Source organism: Pyxicephalus adspersus, chromosome 11 (assembly GCF_032062135.1).
Source record: "Pyxicephalus adspersus chromosome 11, UCB_Pads_2.0, whole genome shotgun sequence".
NCBI lineage: Eukaryota > Metazoa > Chordata > Amphibia > Anura > Pyxicephalidae > Pyxicephalus > Pyxicephalus adspersus.
Window position 1 is genome coordinate 35407058 of NC_092868.1, and position 20157 is coordinate 35427214.

General features: G+C 36.1%; 2 protein-coding genes across 2 annotated transcripts in view; both read right to left on the reverse strand.

Moving 5' to 3' along the window:
* LOC140340425 (uncharacterized) overlaps positions 1-20157 on the reverse strand; it is a 148599-nt gene that overhangs the window by 37678 nt on the left and 90764 nt on the right. The window lies entirely within an intron of this gene.
* On the reverse strand, positions 9785-12988 carry LOC140341507 (uncharacterized). The gene is made up of 3 exons (XM_072427328.1): positions 12251-12988; positions 11453-11606; positions 9785-10642 (listed from the first exon to the last, which is right to left on the reverse strand). The coding sequence occupies exons 1-3, from the start codon at positions 12291-12293 to the stop codon at positions 10054-10056; spliced, it is 786 nt and encodes a 261-aa protein (XP_072283429.1). The 5' UTR covers positions 12294-12988; the 3' UTR covers positions 9785-10053.

Sequence of the window (20157 nt, forward strand, 5' to 3'; positions counted from 1 at the left end):
TGAGATGCCAAGCACAGCACTCACTCTCTGCCTATGGCCGAAAGAGCATGCAGCGCATCCTGGTTTCGCATGTCTTTGGACATGGAAAAAAATGGAAAAACAAATGTATTCTTGCTCTAGAAAAAAAATAACGTGTACCTAAAGTTATATAGAAATATCTTATACTATAACAAGGAAAATCATGGGTCCATACTGGCCTTAGAATCAAATAAGGGTCATAAAACTGGATTACACTGTTCCTTTAAAAGGAATAAATTGGTCAGTAAACTCTTTGTTACCTTGGATTGTGTTTTGTTGTTTTAGAGATTAACCTTAAATTTAAGTATGATGAAATCAGGCCAGAAATCAGGCCAGGTGCAGAAAGGTAAGACTGAATCGAGGAAAAACAAGCCAGCGGTCAGGACAGACGGCAATCAGGAGTAGTCAAAGTTCAAAGCCAGAGTTGGTACACAGGGAATCGATAGCTGAAGCTGCAGACAGGAATTCCAGAAATCTGGAACACAGCCTAAAGAAACTCCTTGTTCAGGCAACTTCCTGTTGCCGGTCACTTCTTTTTATAGGGAGGGTCAGGTGATGGATGGGAGCCATGTTACCTGCTGGCATCCCATCCTACAACCAGAGGGGGTGCTGTAGAGGAGAGGTTGGTGATGTTCACATCTCCACCAGCAGGGGTCTGTGTCTGCAGAACACTCTAGTCCTATGATCCCTTGAGCAGAGTTGGTGCTGGCAGCAGGGGAGTGCAAGGTGGGAGACACTGAAGAGGGCACAAATCCCCTGGTCCTGTGGGGATAGGCCACTGATGGGAAAAAAATCTATTTCCCTCTATTAAAAACATTGGTTTTAGGATTACGTTAACCTCCTGAGTGGTATTCCCAGTGTGACGGGTGGATTTTCTAGCGCAAAAATCGGTATTCCTGAGTTTCACTCGGGGTAGCTTTAAAATAAAAAAAAGTCCACTTACCTTACTCCGTCATCATCTACACATCCTCTGTCATCCTGCTTGTCTCCACAGGTCCTGGGGACACGTCTGATCCCCTGCCGCAAAGTGCAGAGACATTCTACGTGGTTTCCCAGTGACATCGGTGCATGCCTCAGTGCGGCCGGGACTTAGCAGCGGGAAATTCAAATCATTTTGTATTGGATTCAATACAAAAAAGCTGTATTGAGTCCAATACAAAGAAATATTCTAATTATATTATATATGCTGCTGTATATTATTACATTTATAATACATATTATTACATATTACATATTTAACTATTGTTTTTTTTACAGATTTTTGTGTTTTTTTTACTAAAGTAAATTAATAAATGTTTTTAATTTATTACCTATTGGACATATCTTGGTGAGTTATGCCTAGGAATTATAGGTCTACAATGTAAAATAAATTTTCATGCAAAAAATTGTACCACTTTTTGCATGGAAATTTGGACAGAATCAGACCGCTAGGGGGGTTAATGTGTGATATGTAGAAAGTAGTAATTATTTGTACTCCAAAATTACCACATTTGTCGTCCAATTATTTCTTTGGTTAGCAGAAATGTCTTTGTGTTAGCTGTCCATGTGACAATTTTATCTGGGCGTTGCTAGTCAAAAGTTAAAACCTGTAGAAAAACATGCCCCTTAACTGTGCCTGGATAAGTGCCCAGCAGTGGGTGGTAGGAGTATCTTTATATTTTTAGGTGAGTAGCAAACCTTTTCCAGAAAATCATCTTAACTGGTACAGAAAAGTAAGTGAAATGTTAGCAGTGTCTGTTTTTCATGGTTAGGAATAACATAAATCTTCATAATATGAACTAAAGCATGTAAATATAAACCACAGTAGAAGGAAAGACATTATGATGGAATTTCAGTACTTTGACTTAATTGTATACATGTTATATCCATGCTTTTTCTGAGATACTGCCACATTTTTGATAGTAACCGAAACAAAAAAAAAATTTAAAAAATGTATAATATTTTTAGTTTTTTGCCTCTTTGGGGGAGGTGGAGTGCATGTATGTCTAATACCTTTTCCTAGTCTATTTGATCTATAGGTTGTTTTTATTGTGTGTATGGTTTGCATGGATTATTCTTCAATTGTGTTTTGTTTTTGTTCACTTGTAAAGAGAAATGAGAAATAATTATTTTTATATGATCCCTGTTTATTTCTAATGTATGTCTCCAATTTACATGCAGTGTTTTTCCCCTTTTGTGCCCTTTTTTGTACTTTTGTATTGTGCGGGTGTGTCATTTGCAATCCCTATTTAATGTCCATGGGTGTTCTATAGCCCATGGAGCCCATGCTTTATCTTTCAATTTACTTCTTTAAAGTAATTTGTGTTTATTTATGTTTAAAATAATTTAGTAATTAGAAAAATAATTAAAGAAATTTGTAAAGTTGGTACCTGGACTGCCGAGCCTATAATATGAAATGGAATGTAAACAGTTCTGGTAAAATTGTGGGAAGTCTTAGGAAGTTTGAGCAAAATATATTAATTAGTTCACAACATGTTTTTTAAAGAAATGTAATTTCTGTTGCAGATCAGTGTTTTACATTTCTTGGTAAATATGAAGATTTTGCTTTTATACCCAGCTCTGCTCTTAATAGCAGGTAAAGTATCTACTTATGTTTATAATATAAAAACATCTCTGACAATCATTTTGGTATTTTTTGTTTTACCCAACTTCCTAACATGTCATAAATGATAAAGAATTTATTATTATTATACTTTACTCTATATAGTATAAATACTATATATTAATACCAAGTTTTTTGTAGTAATTTTTTAAATGGTAACCATATGTACATCTCTTTAATATTCTTCCATATGAATTGTTTATTTAAAGTTGTAGTTTATTTAAAGTTGTAAAGTTTGTAGGTAACAATTGACATTTAATAGCAGAAGAGACAATTTTTTGTTTGTTTTATTGCAGAAGAGGCACATGTTTTTTTCTGCAGTAAATTTTAGTTCCTTCTCACAAATTCAATGTGATCTAGGTACAGGATGAATAAAAATTCAAAAACAGTAGTCACTGAATTGCATGTGCAGCTCAGTACTGGCATATGCTAGGTGGTGGTATAAATGAATTAATTAAGCTACATCATCCCAAGGTGGCTGCTGATCCTGCATAAAATAGAAACAAATATTAAATATTATATAATGCTGGCTCTCAGAATAAATTATATGGATCTATTGAGTGTCAGTCTAGCCATTGGATTACTTGGTGATCCTCCCAGAAGATCTGTTATTGTTTTACTTTCATTTAAACAGACCAAAATGTCCAGAAAAAGTTGAGTTCATAGTTTACCATAATCAGGTGTCTGAATTAAAGCCATGCTGGTTTCCTATCCTCCTTACCTTTCCTCCTACTGGCTCTCCACCCCCACTTACCTTTTAAATGTATTTATTTGAAAATACTGATTTATTTTATAAAATAAATCAACTTGATTGGATGCTTTTAGCAACAAGTCTATTTTTGTTTTCTTCTCTATGAATATAACCTTGGTCCTTCCAGGAGTGCAAGGGCACTACATTATGCAGCAAGATACACCAGATGAAGATAGAGAGCCTGTCTTCTTTAAAATCGTGGAAGATACAGCTGAAATTGTATATGATTTAAATAAAAATCTAAAGGATTCACCGCTTGTGGAGGAGTAAGATTTACTGTTTGTGTTATTCTTTTGCATTTGGTGCTTACATAGAATCTGTATTTTAAGTTTTGTATTCTGCTCACTTCGAAAGCACTTTCTAGACTGCCCTTATATTTTTCTTTATCAAAATATTTTTATTGGGTTTTCTACATATCTGAATGAACAGTGGGAAAATACAACAAAAACAGCATTACAAGAAAGTACAATGGGTTTCTGGACAACATACCATAACATAATGAAGCAAGGTGAGAAATGAATAAGGTAAGGGGGGAATGAACAAATATGGTACGCCGTAACATAAAGAAAAACAACATTATAAGTATGAGTATATAATTTTGTATATATTTTTTTTTTTTTTTTACTAGCTTGCGGAATTTCCCTCAAAGTAAATATTCCCATAGTATCAGTGTACATTATGTGAAAGAGAGGGGAGAAGAGGGTTTGTGTACGTGTGCACTGGTTTAGCTCAGTATGTTACATTTATTATCTACCAGGTGGAGTATTCGAAATGTTACAGAGTCTGCTCCTGTTCTAAACTGTGTATAAAACCATACCACTTCCCCAGGATAACTTGTTGGTGGGTGTTGGATCTTATCTTTGCTTAGAGTAAGTTTTGTAGAGCCACCTCTTTATTATTTGTTTTAGAACGTATTGTGTAGATATGAAGGAAAGAAAGAGGTTTAAGGCTCAGAGTTTTTGTGCAAAAAGTCAAGTGTGTATTTTGTAGTTAATACATACAACAGTGGTACAAAGTAATTTTTTCCCCCATATATCCAATTGCCTGTTACCGTCACAGGGTTTGGATATTTTTCCTGGACATAATTTTTCTAAACATCATAAAATATATTGTTGAAAACAAAGAGAGGACCTGTAGTGGTCACACAATTCCCGACGTGTTTTGCCAATATATAGGCTTCCTGAGGGAAAATGCAGATGCATCCGGCTGCGACTGTGAGAAGTCATCGGCCATCTTGGATTTTTGAGTGCGGGTCTTGTCTCCTTGCCATCTCAGCGTAGAGGAGCTCTCTCCCGAAGCTTGATCTAACAATTCATGTACCCGGTCGAGGCTTCGAGTCCGAGGGATCTTTCACAGCGAGTTGGCAGTGCGCTGTACAGTGGGGGATCACAAAATACCTCCGGTGCCTCCAGGCACCGTTACCCTTCCATAAGGCACCGGAACTGGAAATCTGCCAATATATTTTTTTTTTAAATAGGAATAGCAAGGATAGAAAGTAAAATCATGAAGTATGGTGATTTAGTTTTCTGCAAATTTCATATGTCAGATTATCAATGCCAGCTGAGTATAAAATGTTAAGGCATAGATAGTCTTTATTACAATAATAATGTAAAGTATCGGTTTTCCTTAAAATAGACTTTAGGGAATTAGGAAAACAAATAAAATCCAGAGGTTGCTAGGGTTTTCCTGAACTGCAGCAGATTGGCCTTCTATTTGATGGTGTCTGCAAAGTTCTAGGGCTAATGCCACCACAAAGAGCTAGCAAGATGCTCGGGCATGTGCAGAAGCAGCACCCAAGAGCCTTTGCGCTCCCATTCATTCTTGATTGACTAGGCGATCGATAATTAGGGGCGGTGCTGCACCCTTTTGTTTTGCACTTTTACTTTACATTAAAGGGTTATCTTTTCTTTTAATGGAGTGAAAATTCGTAGTTTAGGTACGCTTTAAAGCGTTTCTTAGGAGTAAAAAGATAGAGAAAAGCAGATCTTGATCATGATGAATTAACAAAATTCCAAAGCGAGGCATATAGCCATTTAGGGCAAAATGTACCAATGTAATAATGACAAAGATCTGGTCACAGAGTATTCCAGTGGTTTGAAAAAATAATCTTAGAAAATAGGCTATTATACAGATAAATATGTGGTGCAAAAATCTGAAAAATAACAAGTATAGCAGTAATTACATTTATCTTGAGAGTAATTGTTGTTTGTTAGTATAACATTCTGTATAAGCATGTCACTATCTGTGTGTATTGAAATCAGCTGACGTTGGAGTATTTTAGGTTGTATTGTGGCCGTTGCTTATCTGTAAACATTTAAATATTTACATATTCCCAATAAGCAGTAAATGACATTTAAAACAAGTCCACATTGACCCTTTTAGCTGCAGGAACTGTGGAGTAATTTGTCTCCACATTTTACAGCAGAGACACTTTTATTTTCAGCAGCTGAGCTCACTTAGGTTGTAATTCAGCAATCTTTGGGGCCTCTAGGAGCTTTTTGCTATAATATACAACGTATGTATACATGCTATATGCTTTATTTCCAATGTATGACTGATTTTGCTTGCAAAGACTTGTTTTAATGCTTGTTTTCTGCTTGAACCTAATACTCTGTAATACTTTCACATTTGGTTGCACATCTTTTCTCTATTTTAAAGCAATGTTTTGACCTTACTAGTGACTACAAATTTAATCACTTGCTTTTTGAAAATCAACCGACAGATAATATATTTTCTTTTTCAATACATATATACAAATATACAAATATATTTAAGTCTTATTGCCATTAGAAAACAATTAACACACATATATATTTTTTTTGCTAGGTATCAAATTAAAGAAAAGTTGCAAGCTGCAGACAAGAAAACTTGGAAAATAGTGCACGAGATTACAGACTACGTTAGAGGAGTCTGGGAAAAAATTGATCTTGGTGAAAAGCTTCCGGTCTTCAAAGAGAATGTTCTCCCTGTTTTGGAAGACTTTGCAGATAATGTGGAAATAAATGCAAAGGATAGTGCATGGAAAGTACTGGGCAATACAGCTGAAACTTTACAAGGAATGAAAAAACGTCTGGCCTCATTTATGATCAAAGTGGAAAGTAAAGCAGAAGAGACCCGAGATGAGCTGCGCACCAAGATGCGTGAAATGAAAGACAAAGTTCAGCCTTTTGCAGATGATCTAAGAGCAGAATACAATAGATACATAAATAACATGTAACTAAGAAAATTTTTGTAATTATGAGAGAAAAAAACAGCAAAATGTTTTTTTGTTTTTATTTGTTTTTTTTCAAGTCACACCAATTTAGTAAGTACAGAAAATCTTCCATTAGCTATAAACAAAGATCAGACTTTCGCAGAATATTTGGGCCAGAACAATACAATCTTAGATTTGACCATCTGTACATATGACCAGATCTGTATGATTCTAGTGTTTCAGGCCCTTGAAATAATATCAGATCACCCAAAAAGGACAGAAGTAGGCTACTAAGGTGAGCTACACCTATTGATGCAGTATAGAGTCATGGAACTTGACATTCCATTTTAATATTATCTAATTGAGTAAAGTTAAAGTCAAGGCATTCCCTACACAAGCTAGTTATCATAAATCAGGTGAAAATGGATTTCTGGAATGGAATGAGAAATGGAATGAGAAACTGCTAGAGATATTTCAGCCATCTCCAGCCATCTCTGTTTTGTAAAACAAAAGATTTGGAGCTTGTAGGTATTGTAATGAAAAAATCCACCTGCTATGATTACACAACAATGTAATCAGGAGATGACTGAAATAATTTGGCTTGGGTTCCATACAAATCATTTTACTGTGTAAAATGAATTAATGGGAATAGTGAAAGATTTGGCTTTTCAAAAAAAAAAAAAAAAAACAATGGTTTTTGTTGCACTCCTTATCATTTGCTAATTTGACTTACACCCCAATATACTTTTTAATTATATATTACATTTTAATAAATTATATTTTCGATGTATCAGTCAGTTGTATAGTCTGTGAAGCTTTTACTGTTTCCAACATCCTTATACAATATGTGCTGAAGATACAGACAGAAGTTTAACATATTTATTGTTCTTGAGAACAATATGCATCTATTTTTATGCACCATATGCAAGTTAATTGCAAAGCCTTTGAACTTAGCATTGCCATCAAACATTTTTGGGAGTTTTTGTTTTCTGAATTGCAACTAATTTAAGGTCAATTGTATCCATGTACTTTAAATGGCACAATAACAGTTTTTTTTCAGTTGGTACTGTTAATTAAATTTTCTACACTTTCACTAGTTGACTAAAGAAAACATCTATATACGTGAATCTTCAATGGCAATATTGTAAATACACACCACCTTAAAATAAAATGCTTGGGAGGTTTTTTGAAGAATGCAGCACTTCCTGGTTTCACATGTCTGTGGGCAGTCATGACACGGCCCAGGGAGAAGGAGCTCCATTAAAGGGAAGGGCTATTTTAGCTTCAGCAGTAATGGAGGCTGCTGCTGTGACTTTGCACCAGCTACCTTGCTAATGTGCTTTGCATTTCAGGAAAATTCCTGGCCTGTGCCTGGACCCTGACTACACTTGCCTGCCACCTGCCCTTTTCCCTGCTTGGACTTAGACTACGCTTGCTTTCCACCTGCTCTGACCCCCTGCTTGGATTCGGACCAGACTTCCATACCACTTTTCCTGATCTGTGTCTGTACCCTGACTGTGCTTGCCTGCTGCCAGCCCTGACCCAATGCTAGGTGTTGGACCACACTTGCCTCATTCCTGCCTGACCCTTTTTCTTGGACCTGGACTACATTCGCCTGATGTAAAGACATCATCATTTGCAGTGCAGAGACTTGCATTGGGCAGGTAAATATTTCAACTTTTTTGGCTGGATTATGGAAGAAAGCTTAAGGAAGTTTGATACAAGTTGAAATAAGCAGACCTCACATTTAGAAATCAAAATTCACACCCATGCACCTAGTTACCATATTGGCATCTTGGGATTTTGCCTAGGTTAGCATGGATAAAAAAAAGAAGCCATGAGACCCAACGTGTACAGACTGTGCCAATTTTTTTTTTCTTTTTCAACATCTCCACCACCTCTGGTGATAATTGGAATTGCAATAAGATAATTGGGAATTGGCAATTCAAAAGTACATAACAGTTCAGGAACCTAAATAGTTTTCCTGTTTGATATATATTCACTTAAAAATTTGCTCTGAACGTAGGGTGCCGGTTTTCTCCCACAACACCTTGTAGCAATAGTTTTACTAAAATAGTACATACCACAAAGGAAGGGGCTTTTATAAAAGAGCTGCATCAGACAGAGTTGCTTCCAATAGTATAAAATCTAAATACATCTCCACAGCTCATTGTAATATTTTCACATCGTCTTTTCTCAAACTGAGCTCATTAGAACCTGAGTTTCATCTAGAGGTCACAAGGGATTTCTAGAGCAGTAAGCAGTGTTAGATTGATCTTCTGCCTAACAGAGCATGCATAGTTCCCGCATCAAGGTTGTTTGGCAAAGTCAGAGAAATAAGTCCAGTGAAACCTTTCCTTTTTGTACCCCAATACCCAATGACACCAATGATCTTTTTTAGCTATTCATAAGGTGTATTGTTTCAAAGTGACACCGGTTTGTAGTTACCCTTTTACCACTGATTGTAATGGCCCTGTTTTCCACTGACCTTTTCTCATTGATCACCTGTGTAATACCGCACTATTCATTATCATCAGTGTTAGTGGGCATAATGTAAGGGGTCCTTCCGCCACTCGCCATCAATATCAGGGGGGCCCTTTTCCAAAAACCACCAGTTCATTTGAACAATTTTCAGGAAATATCTCTAAATCGGAAATAAATATTTACCTTTTTTGCATTCAGATGTGTAAGGCTTATTCTGCATTATTTGGTTGCATTGGAGGTGAAATGGATGTTTTAATCTGTAGTCCCCAAGGTTCAGCACTCCATTAGAGGCTGTAGCAGTATCTTGATGTTTCAAATGCTCATTGTTCTTATTATTAATGATTTAATTTTACTTTTATTTGTATATCAACAATATACTGAATCAAATATTCTGAGGTTATTCTGAGGTTGTAGCCCCAAAGATGCTCACTAGGACAGACATAATAAGATAATTTGGTGCACCCAAAGTAGACTAAAATCTTTTATGTCTACATTTAAATACAGTTTTTTATGGTCCACTTTTTTATATTTCTTGTAATGATAGACCATATGGAAGTGAACTCATTTCCCAATTACCTTAGCATTTAGAGGAGGTATGAGTGTGATTGCCAGTGTTAGACACCACACATGAATGTATAGTTTGGTTATTGTCCTATTCTCTGCTGAGTTTACCAGGTACTTGTATATGTGTTTGTAGTACAATGAATAACTGATCATAAAAAAAAAAGCAAACTGGTAAATTAAACAATGCATTTTATTTCAGACTGTTATGAAAGAGGAGGAACATGGCTCAGAGTAGTTGGTAATCACAATCATGTATGTAAATAAAGGATCACATAAAACCACATATACATTTACGCCCTATAGGTTTGGAGTAGCAGCATGGGTATTTGTTCCTATGTGGTAAACAGTGTGCTTATGGTGGTAAAGCAAGAATAAAGGAAGATGGAAACTGAATTTTCTAACATGATGTCTTCATACAGTCACAGGAAGAGACAATTATGTTTAGGCATAGCGTTCAGCTGCCTTGGCTTTCAAAGCCTCCCATAGCTGGGCCAGCTTCACTTTAGCTTCCTCTACTTTGGGCAGGAGTTGTTCTTTGAGGTTGGCAACTACGGGTCCTAGTCTCTCCCTGAGGGTTTCAGCATGCTGGGATAACTGAGCTCTGAATTGTTCTGCTTTAGGAGCAGCGTTGGCTTTAACTTCTTCAAATTTCTCAACCAGCTTTTGTCTCAGTTCTTCCTTGTATGGGGCAATGTTGGCTCTGAAGGAGTCAACCTCAGAACGCAGCTTCTCTCTGAGGGTTTCAAGCTGGGGCTGGGCATTTTTGTAAAATCCCTGCAGATTATCCTTGGTCTGTTTCTTCAGCTGCTCCACCAGTGGTTCCATCCTATCCTTGAAGGACTTTACTTCAGCACCCCAGTTTTTCTGGAAGGTTTCAACATAGGGGCGGATCTTTTCTCTGAGGAGGGGGATATCTTTCTCCAGCTCTGCAGACACTTCTTCCTTCACTCTATCCACATAGGGGTTCAGCTGTTTCTTCAAAGCCAGTGCATTAGCGCTGAAGGCATCAAACTTCTCAGTGATTTTTAAACTAAATTGAAGAAATATTTATGAGAGTTAAAAGTATAAAATCACAGTAGTGTACCCCAGATTTGTGATCTCCAAACTAAAACAGGTTTCAAACATTTACAGAATATTGGATGACCTAAATATTTGTTGTCACTTGTTCACTAAAGTTTATTAACAGCACAAATCGCCAACAGGGACCTTAGATCAGCACCTTCCAAAAAATAACACTGTATTGGTTTTGGGTCAAGTAACACCAATACGGATCTTAAAGTTAAGAATAGTTTTGGATTTACATGCACTTTAAAGAGCAAACTATAGATAAATTGATCTTGCAGATGTGTACAAGATGTTTCTTCCATAAGTGAATAAATAGTTGAACACAGCAAAGCTCACCTCACTCACAAAGCTAAATTTTTTTGCAAGGTGATAATTCATTCACATTGCTTTAAAAAGTCAACCCTGGTGTGTTTGGCAAGTGTGTCTATATTTAAAGGAAACCACCAAAGACAGGCTACAAAAGATTTTTTGGAATATAATAAATATCTGTCGTCCTGTGCTATTCCGTAGTTCTTGCTATTGTTACAAATGCGTCAATTATTGTTCTTTTTATTAAAATCTAGTTCAGTTTGCCTTATCCTATTTTGTGCATTTAGGAATTTGCTTAACCTTTTTTGAGCTGGATAGAGCTAACCCCAGTGGAAGTTTATGTCACTTTTTCACAGCTTACTGTAAAGAAGTCTTTCTGTTTTCAGGTTAAACTGTAACTCAGTGACATCCTGATTTGTACTGGTGATAACATTTACCAACTTTTGATGAAGAGTAAACCACTTACTCAAGCTGTTTTGCAATTTCTGTAGACTCTGCCTGTGCCACAGCCTCCCTGCCAATGTCCCGTATCTTGCTTAGGTAGCTCTCAATCACCTCCCGGGCATGCTGGGCAGGTGAGTGGGGTTCCTCATGTTGCCAAGGGAAACGTGCTTGGGTTCCTAAGTAAAAAGAGACAATTGTATTAAGATAGAGTATCAATACACATCTATGTTACCGAATAATAGCAAAGTGGCAAACCTATATCATACCTATCACATGTACAGGGACATATATCCATTAACAAAAATAATGATTCAAATAATCAAAATGAATGAAAATATCAAAAGGAAAAGGAAAAATATTGGAGGACTCACAGGAGGAATAAGCACTTCCCAAGTTAATATAGTGACCAGGGGGTAAGGTTTAATAACTTTGACTATATCTATAATTTGTAATTACAAGTAACTATTCCATATGAGAGTTTGTTTCTTCTCAATTACATTGAACACCTAATATCCTGATGATCCTTAGCTTTTTTATAACTTTTACCTTGTTTAATTTAAACAATCATGTAATTGGTCTACTTTAAAATAAAACAACAGCCATGTCACATATCACAGTTCAGCAATGTAAAATATTTGGAGGGTGTAAAAAATATTGGGAGAGTTTAAAATGCCAATCAAATGCAATACTCAATATAAAGAAAATGGAAGGTTGGAGAGATCAAACATCCATTATTTAATACCTTTTAATTTAATTTTTAATATTGAAAAATAATTACGGTAAGTAATAATTATGACACAGTTAATGCAGATCCACTTACCTGTAAGGAACAGAAGAGCGACGGTTAGGACCAAGCTTTTCATATTTGCAAACTGTACACCTCAGCCTGTAAAAAGTAAATATAAAGGCCTAAATGACTGTTTTGCATTCAATTTGCAGAACTTTATTAGCTGTATATTTGGACAGTTTGCCTAAGAAAATTAAACATCCAACTGCCGATTCTAGGTAATCAAGAGCATAAAAAGAAGCAGATGGTCTTGTACATCATATAAGATACAAACATACCAGTTATGGCTGTACAAATTAATTTGGAAACGTAAAATATGAACGTTTTACTGCCTTAGTATGTAGGCACAGAATCTGTAGAGAATTTTACAGTTAAAGAGGCATGACTGCCTAAATTCCTACATTACATCATTCCTAGCAGACCAACCAAATCCTAATGCAGATATTTAGAAGATTTCAAACTGTTAAATTTTACATTTCTCTTAAATTGATCATCTATGATCCCAGGGCCAAAACACAACTACAGGAAAGTTTACAAAACCAAAACTTTACAAAACACATGAAGAAACAATCTATATAGTATACAAATAGAAAATCAATCAATAGGTTGACATGTTTATTCTGAACATACTCCATCAAATACTAGAATTTTGGTGAAATTATTCTCAAAGTTACTGAAAATTTTACCCAACACTTGGAGAAGTCATTATTCTATCCCCGATCATATCCATATTAGTGCAATACTGCTCTTACCTTCTTTCCTTTGTTGGTGAGCTGCTTATGGGATCTATACGGAAGACTGTGTGTGTTATATAGGTCTGCATACATTGCTTTATCAGTTAAGATAAGCTGGGTCTGCAGTTTACCATGTGGAACTTGGAGAGTAAAGTTCAAGATGATGAGCTAGGAAAACAAAGATATGCTGGCTCATTCCTAGCTATACATATCCAGGTAATGTATATAATCACTGGATAAAGACAGATGTCTTCTTTCAACTCTGATCATAACCTTTACTCTCAGATAAGTGCTTAGGCATTCAGTATTGTTATCATTATGAAAAAAAAAGACATTCCACTAATATCATATTTTTTTCTGCTGACCACCTGCACAAGGATTATCCCGCCTTTAATGCACTCAAACAAAATCCTGAAATGAATGCTGATTTTATTAGTGTAGGTTAATTAAACCCCCATCCATCACCATGGCACTCATAGATCCTTAGTGTAAAAAGACAATGGGATCCTTCGCTCCTGGAAAGGACCAGCAATTTCTCAGCTCATACAGTTTTCGAGCTGCTTTCTCCTGCCTATAGATAAAGAAATAGAAATACTATATAATAAATATATATGATGTTTAATATAAGATATTGTTATATAATATGAAAGTATAATGCTTTATATATCCATTTGCAGTCCTGAATGTCTTCAGCTAGGAATTGCTCTTGAACAGCATATTGTTTGGTGGTGACTGTCAGAAGAATTCTTTACTTTCTTCTTTCTGTGTATTGTTTTAAATTGTAATTTTTTTAACATATTTGAAAATGGATAAAACAAAATAACACAAACAAGGAACATACAATTGGAAATAAAGGTAAGAAATAAATAGCTGGGGAGGGTTCACTTGGTAGTTGCAATGAACAGATTGATCATAGATGATAGTAACTAAAAGAAACAGTGCAACAGCAAAGCTAATCATATTTGTACAGGGCATTTGTTTAATGAGCACAGACCCACCATTTGCACTAAGCCCACTTGCTCTTTATCCCAATACCAACACAAGTCACTTGGACATGGCTTTTGCATTTAATAAAACTTTAGGAAACAGAGAGGGGAAGAAAGCTTACCTAGTATGGAAAAAGTCACTTTTTGGAGCTCTTAGAAGACATATGTGGCCACATGAAGATTATTGCACCTATTTTGGTTTGCTGTTTTGCTTAAGTTTGAAATTTCTGTTCTTTTTCTGATTTTTTTTTATATACTTAAAATTAATTTTATACATATTTGTTTTGATATTTGGACTATTGTGGACCAAATACATAGTCTTCATCTACAGATCAAGAGGGCTGAGCTTAATGTGATGACACTAATGTTTTGATGTTTGATGCCATTTTTGTGATCAGCAATCTTAATATGCCGCATTCCACTATTGATAATGTTTCTTTTCTTTGTTAATAGATTGACCATGCTAAATCCTCTTTTAGGTTAATATGATGATGGGAATGCAATGAAAAACTTAATAAAACATTGGAATTTGCCTTTGATGCCAAATTTCTTGATATTCATTTTTTAATTTCAACTCTTCATTTGGTAACAATTCTATCAACTCCTCTTGCTGTAATATTTCTGCTGTTTGTAGGTTTGAGCAAGGGTCTAGGACCCAATCTGGAATGATCATGTTGAGTAAATCCTGAAATATAATTGTACAATCTTTTTGAAGTGCTTCCAATTGCTGGGTATAAACTAGAATGTCGTCATCATTTGTTTCCACTAAAGAAAGATTTGGAAACTGTTAAAATTGCCTTAGACCCAAATTTCGTTTGGGGATTTGCTTCATTAAATTTGTTGTACAAATCTGTCAAATTAAGCTATATCATTCTTAAATTTCAAAAAAAATTTCTCGTAACCAATCATCTTTGTTTTCAAAAAACTTTATAACTAATTCAAAGAGTTCATTAAATCGTTTTAGACAGGTACCTTTTGTCAGTTGGAGAACTCTCCGCATCCCCAGTTTGTCGATTGTGTCTCTGCACTGTATTATTGTTAAATGCAATTTTTTTAAGAATATCAGTTAGTGGCTTGTGCAGCACAGTACACAGAACCTGACTCACAGCTGGCAGTATCAATTCTTCGCCAATAGTGTGCAGTTTTCTCGATTTAGCATTAGGCAAGGAAATTAGGCATGTAATCTATGTATTGTCTTGTCTTGTTTCGATGCTGCTGAAAACATATCAGCCAAAGTTGGACAACTCGAATGTTGATCTTTGAGCATTTGAAAGTAAGAGAATTTTTTTTTTTTTTCTATCAGGATGTGTTTTGGTCAAATGCTCTTCTAATCGCAAAGTTTTCAATTGAAAAAAAACTTTGTGGCAAATCAAGCACATTGGTAATGTCTTGTTTGTGGGTGACTGAATAAAACTATATTTCAATATTCAACATTATATTGTCTACATTTTTTCTTTGATTCTGACATAGTTCTAACTGTAAAAATAAAACAATAATAAAAAATATGTACTTACCAATGTGACAACAGTTATTGCGCCTATAATATATTTTTATACTGCACTGTAATTTTAGGTTTAAACTTGCTCTGAAGAAATTCTGAAACAATCTGGTATTGATAAAAAAAAAAAAAAAACTCATATTTATAGTAATGTTCAATCCTATTGTTTTGTCCTATCAAAACATGCATAGATTCGGTCCTTTGCACATGCGTTAATCTTGTAAAGACTTGCATGACGTGAAAATGCATACAGTGTTGTTTGGTCGCCTGGACTTGGTAGACTGACTCGTCAAAATTCAGTAGAATTTAGTCGTTTTTACCACGGTTGAAAAAAAAAGTATTGACCAATATGTCTTGGACAAGAAATGTATCCTTAGATGGGAGTTTTAGACATAGAGAACAATTGTAGTTCATCATAGTTGCAGTTCCCTCAATGGCCATTAGTTTCTGCCTAATAATGACATTTCAATCATTAGAGCAGTGTTTCCATTTTTAACATCAGGGAACCCTTGAAATAACTTTCTGGTCTGCAGGGAACCCTTTCTTTAATACCTAGCACATGTGTGGTGGTCAGTGAGAAGAAAGTCTTTTACATTGCTGGCTAGTAGGATGAATGCCAGAATGACCATTGGTATCAGTTAAATTGACCTTAAAGGTACAATTTGCTTATTTTTTTTAGATTTAAATGGAGAGGAGATGGAACAACGTTTACGTTTTGATTGCTGTCAATGGGATTTATCCTTTGCCTTGCTGACCACTGTCACCAAAAAAGAAAGTGTGGGGTAAACCCAAATTTTTTTACTTGCCATCAGAACAACAAGAAATAAAGGGGAGATCTTCTAGTGGTGACACTGACAATAATATAGACAGGGGCAATCCTACACATTGGAAATATATCCACTCACTTTCTGATCAGTCCACAGGACAAGAAATCCAGGGACATTTAGTTGTATGTAAATATTTGCAGATGAAAAGAACATGGTTGAAAAATGGTACAAATTTTTTAGCTTAATGTGAGGAGGGATTGGAACCTCCATCATGGTTCAACAACAAAAAACAATTAGTGAACAGATGTAGCTGTCCAATTGCAAATTGGAAAAATCCAAGTTCTGCCCAAAAGGGTTTTGAGAGAACAGGTGTCCCTGATCTATCAACGTTATGTTTTATATTATTTGCCAAGAACATTACTGTGCTCTTTGTATGTGTTGTTTTATTTTAAGCACCACGTATACTAACTTAGTAGTATACCACTTCCATGGGTTACCTAAAGGTTAAAGGTAACTTACAACTTAGTATCCTAAAAAAAATGTTTTTCTCCAGGAAGAAAAAAAAGTTGGAGCACATATTGCAGAGTAATCAAATACACCAGGCTGTCTAGACATGAGAAACATGAGGCTTAGGATGAGTTACACATTTATTTTTACACACTGGTACACATTGGTGTGGTTTCAGACATCAGTCAATACATTTCCAGACCATAATCTTGGAGTGTCCCCAGGAATGCTGAGTGTTGTTGATGACACAGTTTAAGGCTTTATTAACAATCCTTTGTGATTTTTAAACAGCCATAGTTTGTATTGTGTTAAAAAGAGAATTGTCTTTTTCCCAGTTTACATGCCTTCACCTGAAAAGCTATTCCATCAGTTGGCGTGTTATCATCCCTCACTCCTCCATTTCTATCTGGAGGATGCTCTACTCCTAGAAGGCCCATAGTCCCCAAGCAAACACTTTCCAGCTTTATATATATGTGACATATTTAAGCACCTCCTGGCTTGCTTGAGGGGCATTTATGGTGGACTCCTACCTTTTGGACTCCCTTTGGTGCCGAGGTGATACTGTTGATTTGTTGGCAATTTATGCTTTCCAGTTATCTGGATTACAGTACATGCTGTACATGATTCTACAACTCTTGATCTGATGAAGCAGACATTGATCTGGGAAATGTGGTATCTAGGTTATAAATGCCCATCATTTTTTGAGTTACGTGTAATAAAACCAGCTTTGGGAGCAACCATGATTCATATGTTAGTTAACAATATATCTCTGTCACGTAACAAACTTAAAAAATAATGTAACATTTTGTGATTCTTTGTTTTTAATATTAATGAGGAAAGTAAATGAATACCCTGGCAAAGTGGAGAGGGGTTTTGTCTTGTTGAAAAAAAACATTAGTAAGGTCACTCCTTGCCTGAAGTGGCACAGCAAACTCATTCAGCATCTCCAGGTAATTCCACCTGTAACGGTGGTTGTGTTACCCGATGCATCCCGGAACAAAAATGACCCAATAAGCCCAGTGCTAGACATTGGACACCAAACCACCAGCTTTGGAGAGTCTCGTTCATGCTCGAGAACTTCTGATGGGTTTAATGCAATGCATTATGGCATCAATTGGCATCATTATCACTTATACCACAATGCATGATATTGGTTGATAGTATGATTGCATATGGTTCATTAGCATGATGTGTCATAAAGAAGGCTTATAGCAGACAGAGATAATATATTTTGTATAATGAACCCCCTGGTTGGCACTTTTCAACCCCCTTGATATACCCACTGTAAGCATGTGCCTGCTTCATCAGATTACTAAAAATAAATACTTTTCTAGGGTTAATCAGGCACTGGGTGGATATTTAGAGTTACCCTTATATAGCCCTTGCTGCTGTGATCAATAGTGACCATGAGCAGAAATACAGTAGAAAGAAATCAATATTTGCATTTTTCCATGGTCACCATAAGCTTGTCACAAATGGCTCCCTAGAACAGGGGTCCCCAACTCCCAGTGCGCGGCACCGGACGGTGCACCCCCAGTGGGGTCAGGAGAAAGACCCTGCTTGGGGGGGGCACACTGGCCAAAGCCTTGGACCATGTCTCCCGTACGCATCTCAAGCTCAGGGTGGTGGGCGGGTTGTGTCTCTGTTGCTGGACACAACCCACTTGCCCATCACAGGCTCAGACCTAGGAGAGTGGGCAGGTTCTGGCATCATGACATCACTCTGGAGGAAGTTTCTTCCCCTTTGAGTGACACACGGCTCCCTGCGCATGCGCGGCCCGGAGTCCATGCATTTAGTGGTCTACGAGCTCCAAAAGGTTGGGGACCACTGGCCTAGAAGATATTTTTGTGGGCCCTATGACCTATCCCTGGTTTCTCTCTATTGCCGATATTTATTGCCAGCCATTTGAGACAAGCCTATGACAATCATGGAAAAATGTGATTATTGGTACATTACTACCAAGAAAAACTTTATTTATAAAAACATGTCAAGAAAAAAATAATGGGTTTGACAGAAAGATCGTTTTGCAGATATTTGAGAAGGTATAAATTGCCCTGACTGAAATTCAATCAAAAATTGACATCGTTTACCTAAAGATTGTACCTATTAGTGTTTTTAGAAGATATTTTTATATTAGTTTTCTGCCAAAAATATGAATTTGTACTATGGCCCTGTGTAATATGTGCTTGGTGGGGATTATCCTCATTGGGAAAAAAAATTGGAAGCCTTACTATGCCTTAGCTTTATTTTTTTGTGGATTCCCATTTTATACTTATAGCCAATAAAGAGTTAGCATATTATTACATATTATATGATCTCATAGCCAATTAAAGAGTTAGCAGTGGAAGTAAACTTTATTTGTCTTGGATAAAATCCAGCACACTCATTGCAAATCCACTGCTGATATAGTAGATTATGTTCTTTGAAAACATGTTGACCTTCCTATAAAGTCTCTAACCTGACCTTTGGTAGGCTGTTCCTAGAGAACAGCTGAGAGTTCAATGAACTGATTTTTACTAATTATATACAGAACTGCCATGATTTTCAGTCTTCAGAGGGAACAGAACATGCTTAAAATGAGCAGCTTTTCCTAAAAATCTAAATGTCATTTATAGGGTAAAGATAATATATTGGTATTCTATATTTTAACCCATAATTACCATCAAGTTATCTATGGACTGTAATAAAAAAATGAAGGTCCAGTCATAATCACTGAGGTCTTTTAAGTTGAATTGGAAGTTCAATTAAAATTAGTTTCCGAATGATGGATTAATTAGGTGGTTATAGCAATACTAAAATTATAATAAACTTTTGTTTCAAAGTTTTGAATAGTCCTAAGAAGAGATATGGGGAACCAACAACAAAGGCTCAGTACCTTTAGGAAAGCAGAATATATCTCATTTAGCACATACCTGTGTGAAGGAAATATAATACATCATTTATTTTACTGTCCATAATGGTGACACCCAGGAGTGTAATTGTAAATAAAGGTGGCATGGTACTATCCATTGCGAGCATGCATGCACATCATTGTTATGTAAACATGCCCACCCCACTACACCCCTCCCTATGTGTCACTCAAAGGGGAAGAAACTTGCCTGCGATCCGTACGGGATACATGGTCCGTGGCCAGAGCCATGGACCACCAAAGAATCCTTTGCAAAAAAAGAGTGGGCAAGCATGCCCATTACCAAGAAAAGTTAGGGCACGGCGTTCCCACCCATGCCCACAACAACTCTGGTGACACCAAGCCCCCCATTCTCTGCATAAAAAGCATCCTAAAAGGTAAACTATAGTCAGATTTGATTGAATTTGAATCAAATGCTTAAAAAAAATACCTAGTTAATAGCATGCAACTGTTACTTAAACATTTGATCAGTTTATCTAATATTGTTTTGGGCACATGTAAAGGCCAATTAAAGGCAAAAATACTTACTCTTTACAATTA

Excerpts from the sequence above, each read along its gene's own strand:
- LOC140341507 (XM_072427328.1), bottom strand. The coding sequence starts at position 12,293 with ATGAAAAGCTTGGTCCTAACCGTCGCTCTTCTGTTCCTTACAG. Across the intron at positions 11,607-12,250 it reads CGCTCTTCTGTTCCTTACAG|GAACCCAAGCACGTTTCCCT; the intron begins GTAAGTGGATCT and ends CTTTTTACTTAG. Across the intron at positions 10,643-11,452 it reads GAAATTGCAAAACAGCTTGA|TTTAAAAATCACTGAGAAGT; the intron begins GTAAGTGGTTTA and ends TCTTCAATTTAG.